The sequence below is a fragment of the Grampus griseus genome (assembly GCF_964374135.1).
Source record: "Grampus griseus genome assembly, chromosome: 13".
Taxonomy (NCBI): domain Eukaryota; kingdom Metazoa; phylum Chordata; class Mammalia; order Artiodactyla; family Delphinidae; genus Grampus; species Grampus griseus.
In genome coordinates, this window is record NC_139007.1 from 76,126,681 (window position 1) to 76,144,647 (window position 17,967).

At 38.0% G+C, this 17,967-nt stretch overlaps 1 protein-coding gene across 1 annotated transcript in view; it reads right to left on the reverse strand.

The window, feature by feature from the left end:
* Positions 1-17,967, reverse strand: part of IPCEF1 (interaction protein for cytohesin exchange factors 1) — a gene marked incomplete at its 3' end in the record, with an annotated part of 87,862 nt that overhangs the window by 31,034 nt on the left and 38,861 nt on the right. The window contains exons 4-7 of the mRNA XM_082668721.1: positions 12,257-12,330; positions 10,753-10,824; positions 4,695-4,753; positions 3,281-3,369 (exon numbers count right to left, since the gene is read on the reverse strand). Of these exons, the coding sequence (XP_082524847.1) occupies positions 3,281-3,369; positions 4,695-4,753; positions 10,753-10,824; positions 12,257-12,330 (294 nt within the window). The remainder of the gene's footprint in view (positions 1-3,280; positions 3,370-4,694; positions 4,754-10,752; positions 10,825-12,256; positions 12,331-17,967) is intronic.

Consider the following 17,967-nt stretch of genomic DNA (forward strand, 5'->3'; position numbering starts at 1 on the left):
TTATGTTGATTGTTTATTTTCAGTCTCCCTCAACCAGAAGTTTGGCTACATGAAGAAATGAATCTTTGTTCATTTACTGTTGTGTCCCAAGTACTATTTAGAATAGTAGCTCTCAATAAATATTTTTTAAATGAATGAATAAGCATATAAGCACAGCTCAAGTTATCAGACACTTTTTAAAAATTAAACTTAGGGGGAAAATATTTGTAACAAATTTTTAATGATCTTTGATCTCTTAAATCACTTTATAACATATAAAATTGAGTTGGAAATATAATTGAAGTCAGTTCCTTTTTTGCTCTTTTGTGAATTTCAAGGAATCACAGGTAGTGATTTCCACAAAGGATCTTCCAAAGTGAAACCTACAGAGTTCCATCTGTTTTGAGCCTGTGGAAAAACTCTCCATTTTTAATTTCTCTGTAAATAAATGGATGTTCTTTTCACTATCCATCCTGTGGAGCTTTCTCAAGAAGGAAACACATAAAGAGAAATCTGCTGTTCACTCAAAGGAGACCCTGTAATGTTCTTTATTCTCTGCAGAACGTGGTCCCACCCATTAGAAACAGGTCCGAATTGGTCTGGTGCTGAAGTCTTACTGTTTATCTTTAGAGCAATCAAAATGACTGGACACAGAATTAAACTCTTAGTTCGAGATTTTATAATTTTGAGAAAATTTTCCAGAATAGTATGATCTTATACTTTTGAATTCATCATTCCAAAATGAAAGTTCATTACCCAGAAATTTTTTTAAAAGCAAGAACTTGGGAAAGGTTGGGGTGTTTTTGGTTTTTGTTTTGTTTTGTTTTCTCGCCTAGGCTTGTATAGCTCAGTCATGTAGCCTATGCCAGATGGAGCCAAAACAATAAGCTGCTTCATGCTCTGGATAAAAGTTACCACGATTTTTAAAATTTCATCTGTTTAGATAAAAAAGCTTAAATGTTGTTTTAACCAAGTGTCTGGCATGTCTGTTTTTCAGAAACAAGAGAAAACAAAATCTGCCTGGGAAATACGTGAGCGGGAACAACATACTCTGTTTCTAAGGAAAGTAAAATCTAACTGTTGAACATTTATCTATTTCTAATACATTTCTTCAGAAAGAATAATGTTAGCCTTAGTGGTCTTCAAACAAATGCTTAACTTCTTAGGACTTTAAGGAATAACATTTGATTGACGTTTAGAATGACATTCTAAAGAATGCTCCCAATTCAGTGACCTAACCTACTGGTCTCACATCCATCCCTTCATTTATTTGTTTGGAAACAAGCATTCTCTGGGCTCCTACTCTAACATTATGTAAGACTATCATTGTATAATGCAATTGAGCCATGATCCTTCATCTAAGAAGACAACTTTGTTGCTTTTACTTTCATCCAGTAGAGTTCTAGATGCCTGACAATGTTCTTTGTAATCTGTGATATAGTTTGCCATTATAAAACTGAAAATCACAGTATTTTAGAACAAAACTAAATCATATAAGAGACAGACAAAAATGGAGAGACACAGAGAAACAGAGATGAAGGCAAAAAGAAACTAAACAGAAACACAGGCTTCTCTATTAAACCAGCAAGGCACATCTATTTCATTTTTTCCAAATGCAGAAACTGATTTTAAAAGAAGAGATAGACTACTTCAAGGGAAAACTATATTAAGAGAGGCTATATTGTAAATCTAGTGCAAAAATTGGTCGACGTTTTACCAAAGTTTAATTTTATTTATGTCTTGCTTAACTTTGGCTAATCCTATTTAATAGATTTTTAATAAATATTCATTCAATAACTATTTATTTCTGGTCTCAGCTGCTAGCCAAATAAATTAGAAAAGTGACCACAATTCCCCACTGGCAGCAGATAAAAACAGTAGAAGTCATTATTTAAATGATATTAACACCTTAAACCCAGGAACTGGCAAATAAAGATTGAAAACCTTATCACACAAAACAGAAAATTCTGGCAGAAGAGGTCTGGTAAGTGAAGGAGTTGCAGTAACCTATTAGAACTTATAGTTACTCGGGTCCATGGATGAACGAGTGTCATAGTAGAATGGAAGGAGCATATGCTATAAAGCTAGACAGACCGGGGTTCCCATCTCAGGTGCTCCATTTTCTGGGGGTATGACTAGGCCATTCTACCTCTCTGAACCTCTGTTTCCTAATCCATGAAACGAGATAGTAATATCTATGTCCTCATGACCTGGGAATAGGAAACAATATGTAAGCCAGAAACAAAGACACCAACCACAACAGACGTGATGCGTAAACCTGACACACAGAAATCAAGAGCATCTGTCAACAAAAAGAAACAGAGTTTAAAAAATATAAACGCCATAGACTGGGAAAGAAGATCTGCCTCATTTTTAACTGACAAAGGACTAAGGTACAGATTAATAAAGAAATCCTATAAATCCAAAATAATAGTAGTAAGACAGCTAAAAATGTACAAAAGACTTGAGACGCTTAACAGAACAGAAAATCCAGATATCAAAAAAAACATGAAAAGATGCTTGACCTCATTAGTAATCAGGAAAATGCAGATTAAATAATACTGCATTTCAGGGTTATCTGAGGGAAGTAAATGATTATATATTTAAAGTAGCTATATAAGTGCTGGTATATGGTAGGTATAAAAGCCATAAGTCAACCTCGCCAAAGATCTCTGCTTGACTCTTTCTACATGCCGTCGCTATAACGCCCATGAACATCCAAATATAAAGCAACTCTCCATAGCCTTAACGTCCATTAATAACCTGAACTTACACTGGATGCTTCCAAAGCTTAGACTCAAGCTTGGACTTCTCTCTAGTAAATATACCCAGATTTAATGCACCAACCCCACTCCTGGCTTCCTGCTCTCTTTCTGATTCTAATTTTCTCTTCATGTTATTGCCTTCATCCCCTTTACATTCATTTTACATCGTTAGAGTGCATGCACCTAGGCAAGGTATTTTCAATTCTTTCTGAGAACAAGTAGGATATAAATAAACATTATAAAACAAATCTTTGCAAGCATTGGCCCATTACCTAGAAGTCCTCTGCATTACCATGAACCCTCTGAGCATAATACATCTGTGGGTCACACACAAATGCACCGAATCTGTCATATAAATGGGTTGCTATGGAGAAGGCTCAAAATCAGCGCCCTGAGAACTGCACTTGCTCTTTGGCGAGTACCTTAACTTAGCGTCCTCTAAAAATGTATTAGTCAAGGTAGTTTCTACCCAACTGGAAAGAACGACATCCACACATTTGATCGATGACCAACAGACCAATTACGACGGTACGTACCAAAGGAGAGAGAGTCTCCGCAGAGTAATGAGGGGGTCGTGTCTCGACAGCTATTTCGGGATCTTCCTGTTCACTCTCACTGTAGCATTCTATAACAAAAAGGAAAACGCTGAATGTTTCAGCACTGTCATCACTTATTCCATAATGCATGAGCAGAGGTTCTTCTCCATCTGGCTATTGCATTTCCAACCCAATTCAGAAAGCACTTATCTAGTGAGCTACCTGATACATAAGACTTTCCCTCTGTGAGGGTTTCTGCCCTCAAAGAGTGTCCAATAAGCAGAAAGACGACTAACCATAGCTCAGGGAAAATGAAACTAATTCCTCAAAAGAGGTGTGAGTCATACACTAAGGGAGCACAAGATCAGTAGTGATTAATTTTGAGCATAGGAATCTTAATGAGCTGAAAATGGCAGGATAAGTAAACCATCAATGGTGCACACAGAGTAATGGGAGTACCAGGCTGAGGACACAGACTGAGCCAAGTATTCAGAGTCCCCTACGGGACAGGGTGGAAAACAAAGCTGAAAGGTTGCTTGAGGCCATATCATAGAAGGCCTTACATACCAGGAAAAGGAGAAGGGTTTTGTGTAGTTACTTTTTGCTCACAATCTATAAATATACTTCACATATATAATGGGTGCTTATTTTATGGAAAAGAAGACCAAGGAGATGATTAGGACACTGGTTTCACAGTATTGCATTACACTTCTTTATTGTTTTAAATCAAGTTGCCACTTTTTCATTTCTAAATTTAAGATTTTATGATTTTGTTCTCCAAAGATATAACTCCCTACTTCCAATTTCCAAGTTTTATGTGGTCTGAGCATTTCAGAAATAGTGTCAGCTCTGTGACCCTGGCACCTAAATCCTCTTTCTTCTCAATATTAAGGAGTAACTTCATCATTAAGAAGAATTAGACTCTTGTAGCTTTTGAACCCTGAAAGCTACAGACTGAGCTAAAAATACGGCTTCTGTCCCAATCTGACATTCAGGCTCCTGGTACAAACTTAGGGTAATTAGTCTCAGCACACACCTGGTGGAAATACTAAAATATCAGAGAGGAAACAGTGGGCTGAAAGTTATCTGTCTCGAACATGACGAGATCATGTCTATGAGTAAGAATTCAGTAAGTGGGGCAATAAAACATTTGCATTGGCAATTGGTTGAGATCCCAGTGAAGCCTACAGCTGCTAATGTGTGGGTGAAGTGTGAAAAGCGTTCTTAGCCAGCATGGGAAGCTCTATTCCATGTTGGTGAGCCTGTGTGTCTATGTCTGTCTATACATATTTTCAGATAATTTTAAATAACAAAGTATGGTTCATTAGAACAAGACTACATAGAACATGACATTGTATTTTCACCCTATTCTAATATTCTTGCTAAATTTTCAGAAATTGAAAATAGAACATACCTTCATCCTTTGTAGTGGATTCAAGATGGATTATAGCTAATCCAAATTTGTTTAACCACCTAAAATTCAAATAGAAAATAAATGTTTGACAGAGACACTGGTTCCCAACATATTCACCTTTATGCTAGACCCTAAAGGAAGGTCTTGTACCAGACTTTATAACAAAATTAAGTCATAGTGCTATCGTCAGTCTAAACATTTCTAGAAACAGCCTAAGTTTGTGGTATGGAAACCTAAGACCTCTGGTTTCACAATACTGTCCGTACTTAGGGCATTCTTTGCCAGATAAGAAATGAGGTGGCCCATTATACAGCCAGTTAAAGTGGGCAACTACATTAGATATTCTAAATATACGAATAAATATACGTTTTGTAATTGTGTATTTGAAATTCTTGTCAACCATCAAAATGAATTTCTTAACTTGACCTTTAAAGTTCTATCTCTTTAATTCTTAAAATGTAAGCTTATTTCACACACACACACAAAATGAAGATGATCTATTTTTAAACCACAATCTTTATATCAATCAGTAAAAAGATCTGGCCAGAGCTTCACAGTTATTCCTAAGCTGGGGAAAATTTCAATTTCTTGAAAAATTTTATGTAAGGTAAAAACTGACAATGTCTCATCTTCCATTGATTTACCATTTATTGGCAATGAATTTCAACTACCCATCAATAATGAAAAAAGAACTAGACAAACCTTAAGGAACACAAACTTGGCTTATGACTTCAGGCCACTGTAGTTCCTTTTCAAGGGTTCAATTAGAAACTTATTTAAATACACAAAAGACACAAAATGTATCTATTTCATATGTTCCTAGCTATATAACCTTCTATTTAAAGGGAAAATATCATTTTGGGGTAGAGATAATCTAAGTGATTTATTTCCCACTTCTTTCCAGTTTTCTTTATTTTTAAAAAATATCCCATAATGTGTATTCATCTTGTTTTGAAACATAAGTAGCCTAAGTCAATCAATATCAACAAAAAGATAATAATAATGCTATGCATTTATTGATTCACCTATATGGTTTATTTTTTCTAGTCCTGTAATTCCTGCTAAATTACCCAGCTACACCCCACCATAGCACAAATATTGCACATTCCCAAGTCTGCAATTGTCAACAAATTAGGAACCCTTACCCAACCCTCATTCTGCCATGGTCTTGCTGTACTGATTATTTTTTAACAGGAAATATGTAATAAATTTTATTTTAAAAAATAAATAAAATAGAACTGCCTACAAGACAGAAGATGAGCTCCAGCCTCATTTAGAAAGTCCCCTTTTGCACCATGATAAACATGAGTCTCTTGGGCCACTTAAAACTGGACCAATACCTGGGCCCAGATCATGCCATAGGAACTGAAAAATGCTCATCAAGACTCAGTAGAAAAACAAACAAAACTAAGAAACAGAAAATGACCAAAAAAGTACAAATGGTTAATAAATATATGGGAAAATTCTCAGGCTCAGTAGTATTTTGGGAAATGCACAGGAAAATATTTTCCACCACTAGATTGGCAAAAATTTTAAATATTGCTGATTTCTATTAGATTTTAGGAAAAACATTCTCATCCCTTGTTGAGTCGACCATGAAGAACTGGAACAGCCAATATTAAGCAGGTAATTTGATGATACTATTCAAAACATAAATTTTCATCCCCTTCGCCCAATAATCCTAGTTATAAATATCTATCCTACAAAACACACCTCATGTACATAAATAAATGTGGAAGAATATTAATTCAATAAGGCTTGCAAAGGCAAAAAGAAAAAACTGATACAATATAATTGTCCATTAACAGGAAAACGGATAAAGTATGGTACCAATTCCAAAAGTACCATGTTATTAAGAAGCTAATAAAAAGACTGAGATGGGGTGGGGGGCCTTGTAATGGCCTGGAAAAATCCTAACATACTATTAAGTGAAAAAAGCAAGTACAAAACAAAGTGTTTATCCTGATTCAATGTGCTTCTAAAACTATATATTTGCATATGTATTATACAAGACTTGGTGTGCAAAGAAAAGCCTCAGAAAGGACACAGTCATATTGTGAAAAGTGGCTTTATCTTAGGGAAAGAAGTAGAACGGGAAGGTAAAGTTGGGGGAATGGGAAGGTTTTCACTTTACATACTTCTGTATTACATGATTCTTTACAAGAAGATGTTTTATGCATTACTCAACTAAAAGAAACACTTAAAAGTACATTTTTAAAAACTGATCAGGCAAAGCACCATGAATTTAATGGCTCACTAATTCCTAGTTTATTCCTGATTTCATAATTGTATAAGCTGACCTGCCCGCAAAACAATCATCTCAAAGTGAAATAGACAAACTTCTTTTTTTAACATAACAAGACAAAAAAATAGATGAATTGAGAATGCCTGAAATAAGAAAAGACGTTTCTAAGTTCCTTTCCAGATATAGCAGAAGAGTATTGAACAGTAAAACAGATTCTTCTCAGCCCTTACCCAAAACTCATATACCTTTAATTGCCACCATCAGTTACCTGCTAGGAAAAACTAGTGATTGTTCAGAATCTTGTTTGTTTTCTTTCTAGAACCCACGGGATTGGAGTACCTCCTTTGCTAAGCACTTTTTTTAAAAAACATCCAGGCAGTAGCAAACTTTCTATTTGTGTCTAAATAGATGGATATACAAAAAGACATATTTACATAAAAGAAGATGACAGATGTTTCCTGGGAGTTTGTTGTATGTTAACTGGATGAGAATGTGTGTGTTGAAGAAGCACAAGTGTTAAGAAACTGATGTACAAAATGACATTTTTCCCACAAACACCGTCTGAGAAAGGCAGCTAACAACAGTCTTTGTTTAGAAACCAACCCTTTCATTACCTTTAATTACTCACCCCTATACTTGTAAATTGAGGGTCCCTGCAGAACACACAGTGCTTCTATTAAACTTAACTACCTTTTCCTTCATCATCACTGAGAGAAATGTCACCACCGAAAAAGGCAGTTTCCCAAGGAGGCGAAATTCTGAAACAGGATCCATCTCTCCAGATACCACTCCCTCCTTCCCTAGCGCCTCTGCATCTCACTAAGAAATACCCAGATGCACTCCGTCCTAGCTTAAACAGACCTCATCAGTAAGAAAGGAAGCTCTTCAGGGGCTACTGCAGAACAAAGCTTTAGGGCTTCCCTGGTGGCACAGTGGTTCAGAACCTGCCTGCTAATGCAGGGGGCAAGGGTTCGAGCCCTGGTCTGGGAGAATCCCACATGCTGCAGAGCAACTAGGCCCGTGAGCCACAACTACTGAGCCTGCACGACTGGAGCCTGTGTTCCGCAACGAGAGGCCGCAACAGTAAGAGGCCCGCGCACAGCGATGAAGAGCGGCCCCCGCTTGCCGCAACTAGAGAAAGCCCACACACAGAAACGAAGACCCAACACAGACAAAAATAAAAATTAATTAATAATAATAAAAAAAAAAAGCTTTAACCCCCCTCCCCCGCAGCGCCTACTCTTGTGGAGGAAGTTAACTTTCGGGATTCTGCATTGTTGGCTATTAGAAAAACCATCTTTAGAATAATAAAGCTTAATAATGACATTATAAATGAAAAATTATGATACATTAATTGTGATACATTCAGGCACAGACAAAATGGGCCATTTATTTATGAGTAGCCAGACGGACAATTTTTGAGTATAAAGGTCACTGAGAGATTCAAATATATGGGTCATGACACCTCACATTCAAATTTCAATTTTACATCTTGTTTGTAAGCTGGAAAGATAAACAAATACTAAAATAATTTCAAGTAAAATTAACAGATCTTCACAGCATAGATAGGCCATGAGATCTTGGCTTTCATAACTATAAAAGGCTTTGGTTTAACGTCAAATAGGCAGAGTGTGTAGATAATAATCATGCAACTGTACTTGCCATTAGATAGAGCTCTGCAAAGGGAGTATGTTGAAAAGTGAAGATAAATGGACCAGAAATGTAAACAAAAACTGGAGGACTGGGTGGGCAGGGAGCTAAATAACTGATGTGTGATTTAGAAAGCACATCTGCCTGAAATAGAGCTGACTCAGATAATCTTGTAAGGGTCTCACACTTTTACTGGCTTAAAATGTGTTTCACTGTGTAGGTAGAGAAATTCTCTCGGTAACAAAACCCTTCGCAGTCATTGTTTTTCTGGTAAACTCAGTCTTACTCTGCCCTTGTTGGAGAGAACAGAACGACTTTGAAAGAACCAGTCACAGGATGAATGGGAAGGATGTGGACCAGAAGAAAGCTGGAGATACAAGAAGCTGTTTGGGAGAAGCCAGGCACCAAGGGAACCTATGGGGGTGGGGAGAGGTTGCTGACGGGCAGCCCTGTTTCACCACCATTAAAGCTTAGAAAGGACAACTTGGGATTGATGGATGGCTCGGCTCCGGACTGACACTCACTACTATATGATTCCAAGGACCGCTGGGCAAGACATTAAGCTTTCCACACACCTAGACCTTGCTAGTCAATAGGATTTAGTGTTACCAACGCAAATAAAAAGAGAAATAAAGAGCTTTGACTGTGAAGTTTTTATCTCCTCCTTTTGTGTATCTGCTCTTATTTTTCTCAGATGCTTGAGAAAGCTGGTGGGGGGGGAGTTAAAAGTCAAAAAGTCAAAAAGTCAAGAAACTTCTTTCCTTGTCCAAGTAAATTAAAGACTTGTTTGGAAGACGCCGTTGTCAGTACCTTGCTTTGTCATTTCTAACGCAGGGTTCTCTAACTTTCTCTGGTAAAGAGCAATTCCGCCCTCATCTAAAGGTTTGTGGTGGCGAGATAAACGCAGGGAACAAATGAGAATGCTTCTAGGGAGAAAAGGCTTCCCTGGGGATATGGTGTAAGGCATTCTGTGTGTGTGTGTGTACTCCTGCTCATACATGTTTAGTAAAAAGCAGCTTTTTTTTCCTTTACATTTCTAAAGCAAGAGGCCAAAGAGAAATTACAGAGAACAGATAGATAAGAAAATCATTACGTCTAAATAAATTAATATGAGGGGTGGGATAAGGAGGATGGGAGGGAGGCTCAGGAGGGAGGGGATATGGGGACACGTGTGTGCACATGGCTGATTCGCTTTGCTGTACAACAGACACTAACACGGTATTGTGATGCAATTATACTCCAATAAAGATCTATTAAAAGATAAACTGATTAATTAATAGATATAAATATATAATTAAATATAAAAATATAAATAGATTAAACGATAAGCTCTGTGAATGGAGGGATGATGTCCATATTTTTCAGGTCTAGTGCCTGGGATCTGCTGCAAGGAAGCGCATAATAGTTATTCCCTACATATACATTTTTTTCATACATATATTTTTAATTAATTAAGTGAAAGTAATAAGAAACACTGAATTCTGAGACTAGGACTTAAATAGAATGCCCTCTGGTGCCTCAAGCACCTTAAATATATAGAGCCTCATCCAAGTAAGAGCCACTGCGATCACACCGCAATCTAAACCAGCAGGGGATGTCGCAAGACGAGTAACACTCTACCAGTATATTCCACTTACTTAAACTGAGCAAACAGGAAATGGAGTTAGGGATATGTATTTATATTAGAGGTACTCTAAACAAAGATGTTTTGCAAAATTTGGGGACAGAACATGGAGAGATGATAACCATGAATCATGATAATCACACAGCAACTATGAAATGCTGCAGATATTTTTCGTGTAGAATTCTGAAAGCTGTGAGATCGGTTACACCATTCTTTCGAGCCTTTCTCCCTGTGATGCTGATTCTCATATTAACATTTTCTTATAATGTCTTCTATTCCTTTCTCAACTTAGTGGTTCCCTCAGAAGAATCTTATTACTTCTTCCTAAAATAGCCGTTTTGATCTGTGTAGCTCTCCAAAATGCTTCTAAATACTAGAAAAGAAAGCGAGAAGACTTTATAACTGCTAAGGAGATTAATCCTTAAAGCAGCAGAAATAAAAAAATCATAATTGATATGCACATGTGCTTAAAATTCAGACACCTGACCAAAGTAATCTATTCCCATAAAGATTGGATTTACTGATGTTTCTCTACTTACAGGTTCATTTCCTGCACATTCTCAGCTGCAAAATAAAAGGTCTTGATCTGTGGATGGCTGATCTTAAAAGCACTTGAAGGGGGAAAAGCACAGACACATAAGAAATTAGAAGTTAGTGTAGTCAACAATGTAGTCGAAAGTAAAACAGTCAAATGTAAGTATGGTAAGTTCATCTGCTTTCTTTGTTAATTTACAAAAACAAAAGTTTTAGTTACGTTAAATACCCATTGTCTAATCTCTATTTTATGTAGAGAGCAGAGGGGTAATTCATCATGTCAGGACATCCAGACCAGGACTGAGTCATGGCTGATCAATAGTTTCTATTTAAAACATATGGATATATTCTTTTATTTTCATTTGCTGTTTTGCTATAAATAGACAATAAATTAAAATATAAAGTGATAGATGTATCACTTCAAAATACTCAGATCAATTCCTTCAAACAAAGTATTCATTCAAATTCAATCAAGCATATACAATAATTGTATTTACAGAAAAACAATCAAGTATAAAACTTCTACACTGTGAAAACACATCAAAAACTTTATCCAAGCTATTCTCTATTAGTAAAGGAAAAATATAAGGCAGATTTTTCGTTTAAAAGTATAGAACATTGAAGATAACAAAGTATTTCCCTTTTACCATTTAGACAGGAAGTCCTGCTGTATGGGCCAGAGATTTTGTAAATGACCAGTGTGGTCAAAACCACAACCTCGTGTATCACTAAAGATAGGAAGCTATATCAGAATGGCAAAGACCTAAAGCCAACACCAGTTTATTCATTAAAAATAAACTAATCAATTGCTGTCACTAGGAACACAGGTCAATAGGGAACTGCCCCACTCTAATAAAACAGGAAAAGATGTCAAAAGCAGAATAAAGAATAAGTGAAAGGTGAAGAGGGCACATATGCAAAATGCAGCTGGATCCTATCATGGGAAGAGCACTTAACTGGGAGTCTGGCTAGCTGGTCTAGAGTCATGGGCTGGTGACTCTTGGCTCCTGTCCGCTCTCAAACCTTTTGGACTTCCGTTATATCAGGGGGCTAATCCCCAAGTCTAAGACATCTCAGAGAATTCAATTTCAAGGATGTTACTGACAATTTCATGAACTAAGAAAAAGAAACTGGTTTGGTATCATATCTGCAGCTCTGGTGACTCCTATGTAGTCATTCTCTTTACAAGGACACAGCCTTGACATCTCGTCACCCTGCCAGTCCTGGATGGCAGCTTGCTTTTCACTGGATCACAGACACCATCATTAACAGCACGCCCTGCTAGGGCTCCGTGGGGTTTTAAAATCCATCTGCTCCACAAAATGAAATTCCAGAAGACAAGAGGTTAAAAGCTTCTATTATTGTTTGGGGTTCCAACCCATAAAGTCAAAATTCTCAGACATTTGAATGTCACCATCATTAACTTCCACATCACCTTATCACCTGAGGAACATTATAAAGAGATGTTATCCTGGCTCCATATTTTGTGGAAAATGATAGACAACTTACTGCTTTTTCTTGCATTCAGATGCTCTCTCTACAGTGAAATCAGGCAGGTTGATAAATCCATCAGCTTTCTCTGCCTGAAACAAATACATACACTAATATGAATAAAAGTGTCCATCTTAGCAGTTCACTTATTGGGATCATATATGTTGAATAGAGATAGAGTAAGTGAAATGGAGGTGTGTCAAAAGATACCCCTCTGGGCTTCCCTGGTGGCACAGTGGTTGAGAGTCTGCCTGCTGATGCAGGGGACACGGGTTCGTGCCCCGGTCCGGGAAGATCCCACATGCCGCGGAGCGGCTGGGCCCGTGAGCCATGGCCGCTGAGCCTGCGCGTCCGGAGCCTGTGCTCCAAAGCAGGAGAGGCCACAGCAGTAAGAGGCCCGCGTACCACGAAAAAAAAAAAAAGATAACCCTCTGAATCAGCATTGGACTTATCCTAGATACATATTTTTAAGAGGAATTAATATTCTTCTGATAAATCATCCAGAATCTTTCCCTGAGAAGTAACATGGCACAGTTTAGGGACAGCCAATGTGTGGCACAAGTAGGACCTGCCCGACCCCTTTTTGTCTTCCTAGAAAACATCAGAGCTCACCTATCAGAGCTCCATTTCCTGCTATCCTCAGCATCTTTCTCATCCTACTTCTCTCACAAGCCACAGGCACATAAGAAGAAACCTAATTAGCTATTATATGGTGAGCAGAGGCCTGACTTTGGAGTCAGTAAATTGAGGTTCATATCATGGATCTACCACCTACTGGTTGTAATAGGACTTAAGTGAGCTCAGACAAATAAAACACTTAACAGATACTGAACAAACATTTTTTCCTCTCCCAAGTCTTTAGGAAGTTCCTTGGGGGTTAAATCACAGAGCCATGTCTTGGAAAATCTCAGTTCCATAATCAATTCCCAGGAGTTTTTTCTATAAAGGAAAGACAGCAGAGGAAAATGACACTTTTAAGGACGTAGAATGAATGCCACTTTAAAACACCAAGAATTTTACAAGAAATGTAATCATTGTTCCACTTAATGTTCCATTAAGACATTCTAAAAATGTCTTAATCTTTACTTTATGAATAAAATTTAACTGAACCATAGGAGGCTAGACTGCTTATCATAGACAGAGCTCAAATCTTCCATCTACACTGGTGTCTCTGATGGAGAATTACAATCCACAAGATTAAACATAAAAGAGTCAGTTATTGGGAGATGAGTAAAAATGGGTTTTAAAAATACAATCTTAATTTTTAGAGTCAGCTAGCTATGAAATCAGCACCATGGGGGCTCTTCATCTGTGTTTCTTTCCCTTATCACCAAATAGGGTGCAACTTGCACTCTTTCTTCAGAAATATTAAACTGTGAAACTTCCAACCTTAGCCCTGTCCTGTCTTCTCTCTCCTGCATGAGTCAACTTATCCAAACTCTTCACCTGAAGTGCTTTCTTCTTATGAAACTCAGAACTCAATTCGAAAGGGCACTTCCTTCTTTAAAAATTATACATGTTTTTTTCACTCAACTTATCTCTCTTTTGATGTGTTATTTAATTACTGAATGGTGGTTTCACCAATCCTATCTCAAAGAGAATGTAAAGAACTTGAAAAGAGACTGGGTACGTTAACTTTTTCTACAATGCACAATGCTCCTTGTGAACTCTCAGTTAGCATTATACAAAAGTATAGTGTTTAGGGCTTCCCTGGTGGCGCAGTGGTTGGGAGTCCACCTGCTGACGCAGGGGACACGGGTTCATTCCCTGGTCTGGGAGGATCCCACATGCCGCGGAGCGGCTGTGCCCGTGAGCCATGGCCGCTGAGCCTACGCTCCGCAACAGGAGAGGCTGCAACAGTGAGAGGCCCACGTACTGCAAAAAAAAAAAAAAAAAGTATAGTGTTTAAAATTTATTTTATTGAAGTATGGTTGATTTACAATGTTGTGTTGATTTCTGCTCTAGAGCAAAGTGATTCAGTTATACATATATATTGATACCCTCTTTTTCACATGCTTTTCCATTATTGTTTATCCCAGGATATTGAATATAGTTCCCTGTGCTCTACAGTAGGATCTTGTTATTCTACAGATAATAGTTTGCATCTGCCAATCCCAAACTCCCAAGCCATCCCTCCCCCACCCACACTAAAAGTATAGTTTTAAAAAACGATGTTAGGCTCCAGCAGTTTCTCTTTTAGATATATACTCAAAAGAAGTGAAAACAGGTACTCAAATAAATACATGTACATGCGTGTTCATAGCAGTATTATTCACAATAGTCAAAAGGTGGAAACAGTCCAAGTGCCCATCAACAGAGGAACAGATAAATAAATGGTGGTCTATCCATACAATGGAGTGTTATTCAGCCATAAAAACAAATGAAGTACTGATACATACTGTAATGTGGAGGAACCTCGAGAACATTATGCAAAGGGAAAGAAGCTAGACACAAACCATCACATACTGCATGCTTCATTTACAGGAAATATCCAGAATAGGTAAATTTATAGACAGAACACAGATTAGTGGCTGCCAGGGGCTGGGGTGGGGGTAGGGAATAGGGAGCCACTGCTTAAAGGGTATGGGTTTTCCTTTGGGTGGATGAAAATGCTTTGGAACTAGACAGAGATAGTGGTTGCACAATACTGTGAGTGTACTAAATACCACTGAATTGTTCATTAAGGAATGGACAATCTCATGTAAATTTCACCTTGATTAAAACAACCCTATGATAGGCTAGGGTATTTTAGTGTAAATTCCTGTAATTATTTTAGAAAGAATAAAACAATTTATATTCACCATTTGTTTCTACTTCCTCCCCTCATTCATTTCTATGCCCACAATTCCACAGAAGGGGTAGTTACCATGAACCCCAGTGATTTTCATGTTGCTAAATCCCACTACCCTATTTAGCCCTCATTTAATTGAAGTCTAGGAACGGACACTCCAGCCCACTTCCTCCCTCTTGAAATGCCTCTTAACAACACATTCCTGCTTCCCCCTTTCTCCTCTAACTACTCCTTGCTTTCTTTCACAGGGTCTTCTTCCCCCTGTCTGTTTCTTAAATGTCAGTATTTCCCAGATTTCTAACCACAGACCTACTCTCTTCTCATTCCAGTACTCTCCACAGGGATCATACACACACCCATGACTGCATGTATAACCATTGTACACACATATCCAAAACCTATACTTCAAACTCGTTTCAATCCTGGTGCTTCTGTCCCAAGATACAACTGCCTAGTGTACCTATTCAATGGGTGTTCCACAGACCCCATATTTGTGCCCCCCCATCCCAAATTCATATGTTGAAGCCCTAAACCCTAAAGTGATGGTATTTGGAGGTGGGACCGTTGGGAGGTAATTAGGTTTATTAATTTATTTTATTTTTGCTGTGTTGGGTCTTCGTTTCTGTGTCAAGGCTTTCTCTAATTGTGGCAAGTGAGGGCCACTCTTCATCGCGGTGCGGAGACCTCTCACTGTTGTGGCCTCTCGTTGCGGAGCACAGGCTCCAGACACGCAGGCTCAGTAGTTGTGGCTCACGAACCCAGTTGCTCCGCAGCATGTGGGATCCTCCCAGACCAGGGCTCGAACCCGTGTCCCCTGCATTAGCAGGCAGATTCTCAACCACTGCGCCACCAGGGAAGCCCGGTAATTAGGTTTAGATGAAGTCATAAGGGTGAAGCCCTTACTAATCCTACGATGGGATTAGTGCCTTTATAAGAAGAGGAAGAGACCAGTGGTTCCCCCTCTTCTCCCTACTCCTCCTCCATCTAAGGATATGGCAAGAAAGCAGCTGTCTGCCAACCAGAATGAAGTCCCTCAGCAGACATGGAATCTGCCAGAACTTGATCTTGGACATCCCAGCCTCCAGAACTGGGAGGAACAAATAGTTGTTGTTGGAGGCACCCAGACTATGGTATTTTGTTATGTGACAGCACAAACTAAGACTCTCCCCAAGAGTGGAAAATCCACAACCAAACTCATCATTTTACTCCATGAAATGCCTGTTCCTCTTTCTCCTGTGTTCTCCTCTTCAGTGAAAGATACCACTTTCTATCCAGTTGTCCAAAAAAAAAAAAAAAAAAAAAAAAAACGGAAATATGGAAGACACCCTTGATGCTTCAATCTCCTTCTCAGCTTCTGTGCAAATAACCACTAAGTTGTATGATTGCTGCATCTGCCACAGCTCTTTAATGCATCCCTTATCCACCACCTCCTTCAGACCACCACTAACTTTCACCTGAATTACTGCAAAAGTCTTCTAAACCATTATCCCTCTCTCTAGTTCTGTCCTTTCCTCTGATTTAGTGTCCAAATCACAGTCACAGCAAATCTTCACTCCATGAACTTCTTCTTTCATTAAAATCCTGTACGGTTTCCAATTGCTCTTAGACCAAGTCTAAGAGGCTTAGCAGAATATAAAAGGTGCTTCATGATCAAGCCCTGCTTAATAATACAATTTCATTTCCTCCAGGGTCCCTACCCCTTATTCAACCAAAATAAACAAAAAAATTAAAACACAGAGAATAATACTTCCATTGAGCTGAATTACAATTAGCACCCAATTTATAGCATTATTAGTCTCTAGACAATTTTTTTTCAGTACAAGAAGCCCATATTAAATGATAACAACACAAAAGTCAATCAACAAAAAACTAAATACAGATATATGTAAAAGATAAATTGTAAGTCTTCATTTGGGTGGATTCCTTTCCTGCAAAATGGAGACGGCTGAGATTCCTTCAAACAAGAGCCAAAATGAATATGAGTAAAAGATGCTTTAGTATTTCCCCAGTAATGTTTCCTTTATGAGCAAAGGCATTTTTCATTGTACCTAAGACATTCAAGGTGTAGTCAAAATCACAACTGTGTCAAAAATTGTCTTTGCTTATTTGACTTGCAAAAAATGCCTCAAAAATGACAATCACAGTGGGAAAATCCTAAGGAAATGACAGTTTTCTCCTCTTCTTCCTCCTTTCCCTCCTCCACCCCCTCAGATCCCTTGTTCCTTATTGTATTAATTAAATAACTTTCTCAAATGGCATCCTTTCTCTTCAATCATTCCTAAATTTCTGAAAAGTTACTTGAAATTTCTGCATCGGTACCTGCAATTTTTTCTCTGGATTCTAATGTAATAAAAATCTTGTTCTCTTACCAGAAGTATCAAACCATCCTTTGGTCACTGTGCAAACTTGTCTTACCAAATCTAGTCTTAAATTCTGAAACAAGACACTGCTCTCTACTTTGTGACGTGATGTTCTACAATCTTAAATGTGTTCCTCCTCATGTACCCATCCATCCACTTTACCCAGCAACTCTGATTTTGTTCAACTCAGTGAAGTTTCATCTGTAGTTGGTGTATTATGCATTAAACACACATGTTTATCAAAACTGTTTGTGGTTATACATTCATTTATTCAATGAATATTTATTGAGTACCATTTCTTTGTGTCAGGTACTGTGTCAGATACCGTGTCAGATATTTGGGCTTTATCAGTGGACAAAACAGACAGAGATCTCTACTTTCAAGGAGAAAAGAGACAATAGCTCAACAAATGAACACATAAATTACATAGCACACGGTAGGCAATAATTGCTATGAAGAAAAGTAAAGGTGATCTGGGTAAAGGGGTTCTGACTGCAAGCAGGGCAGGATGCCTTCTGCTCCTAGGCTTATAATGCCCTTCCTCATTCACTCCCCTAGATATGTCTCCACAAATCAAC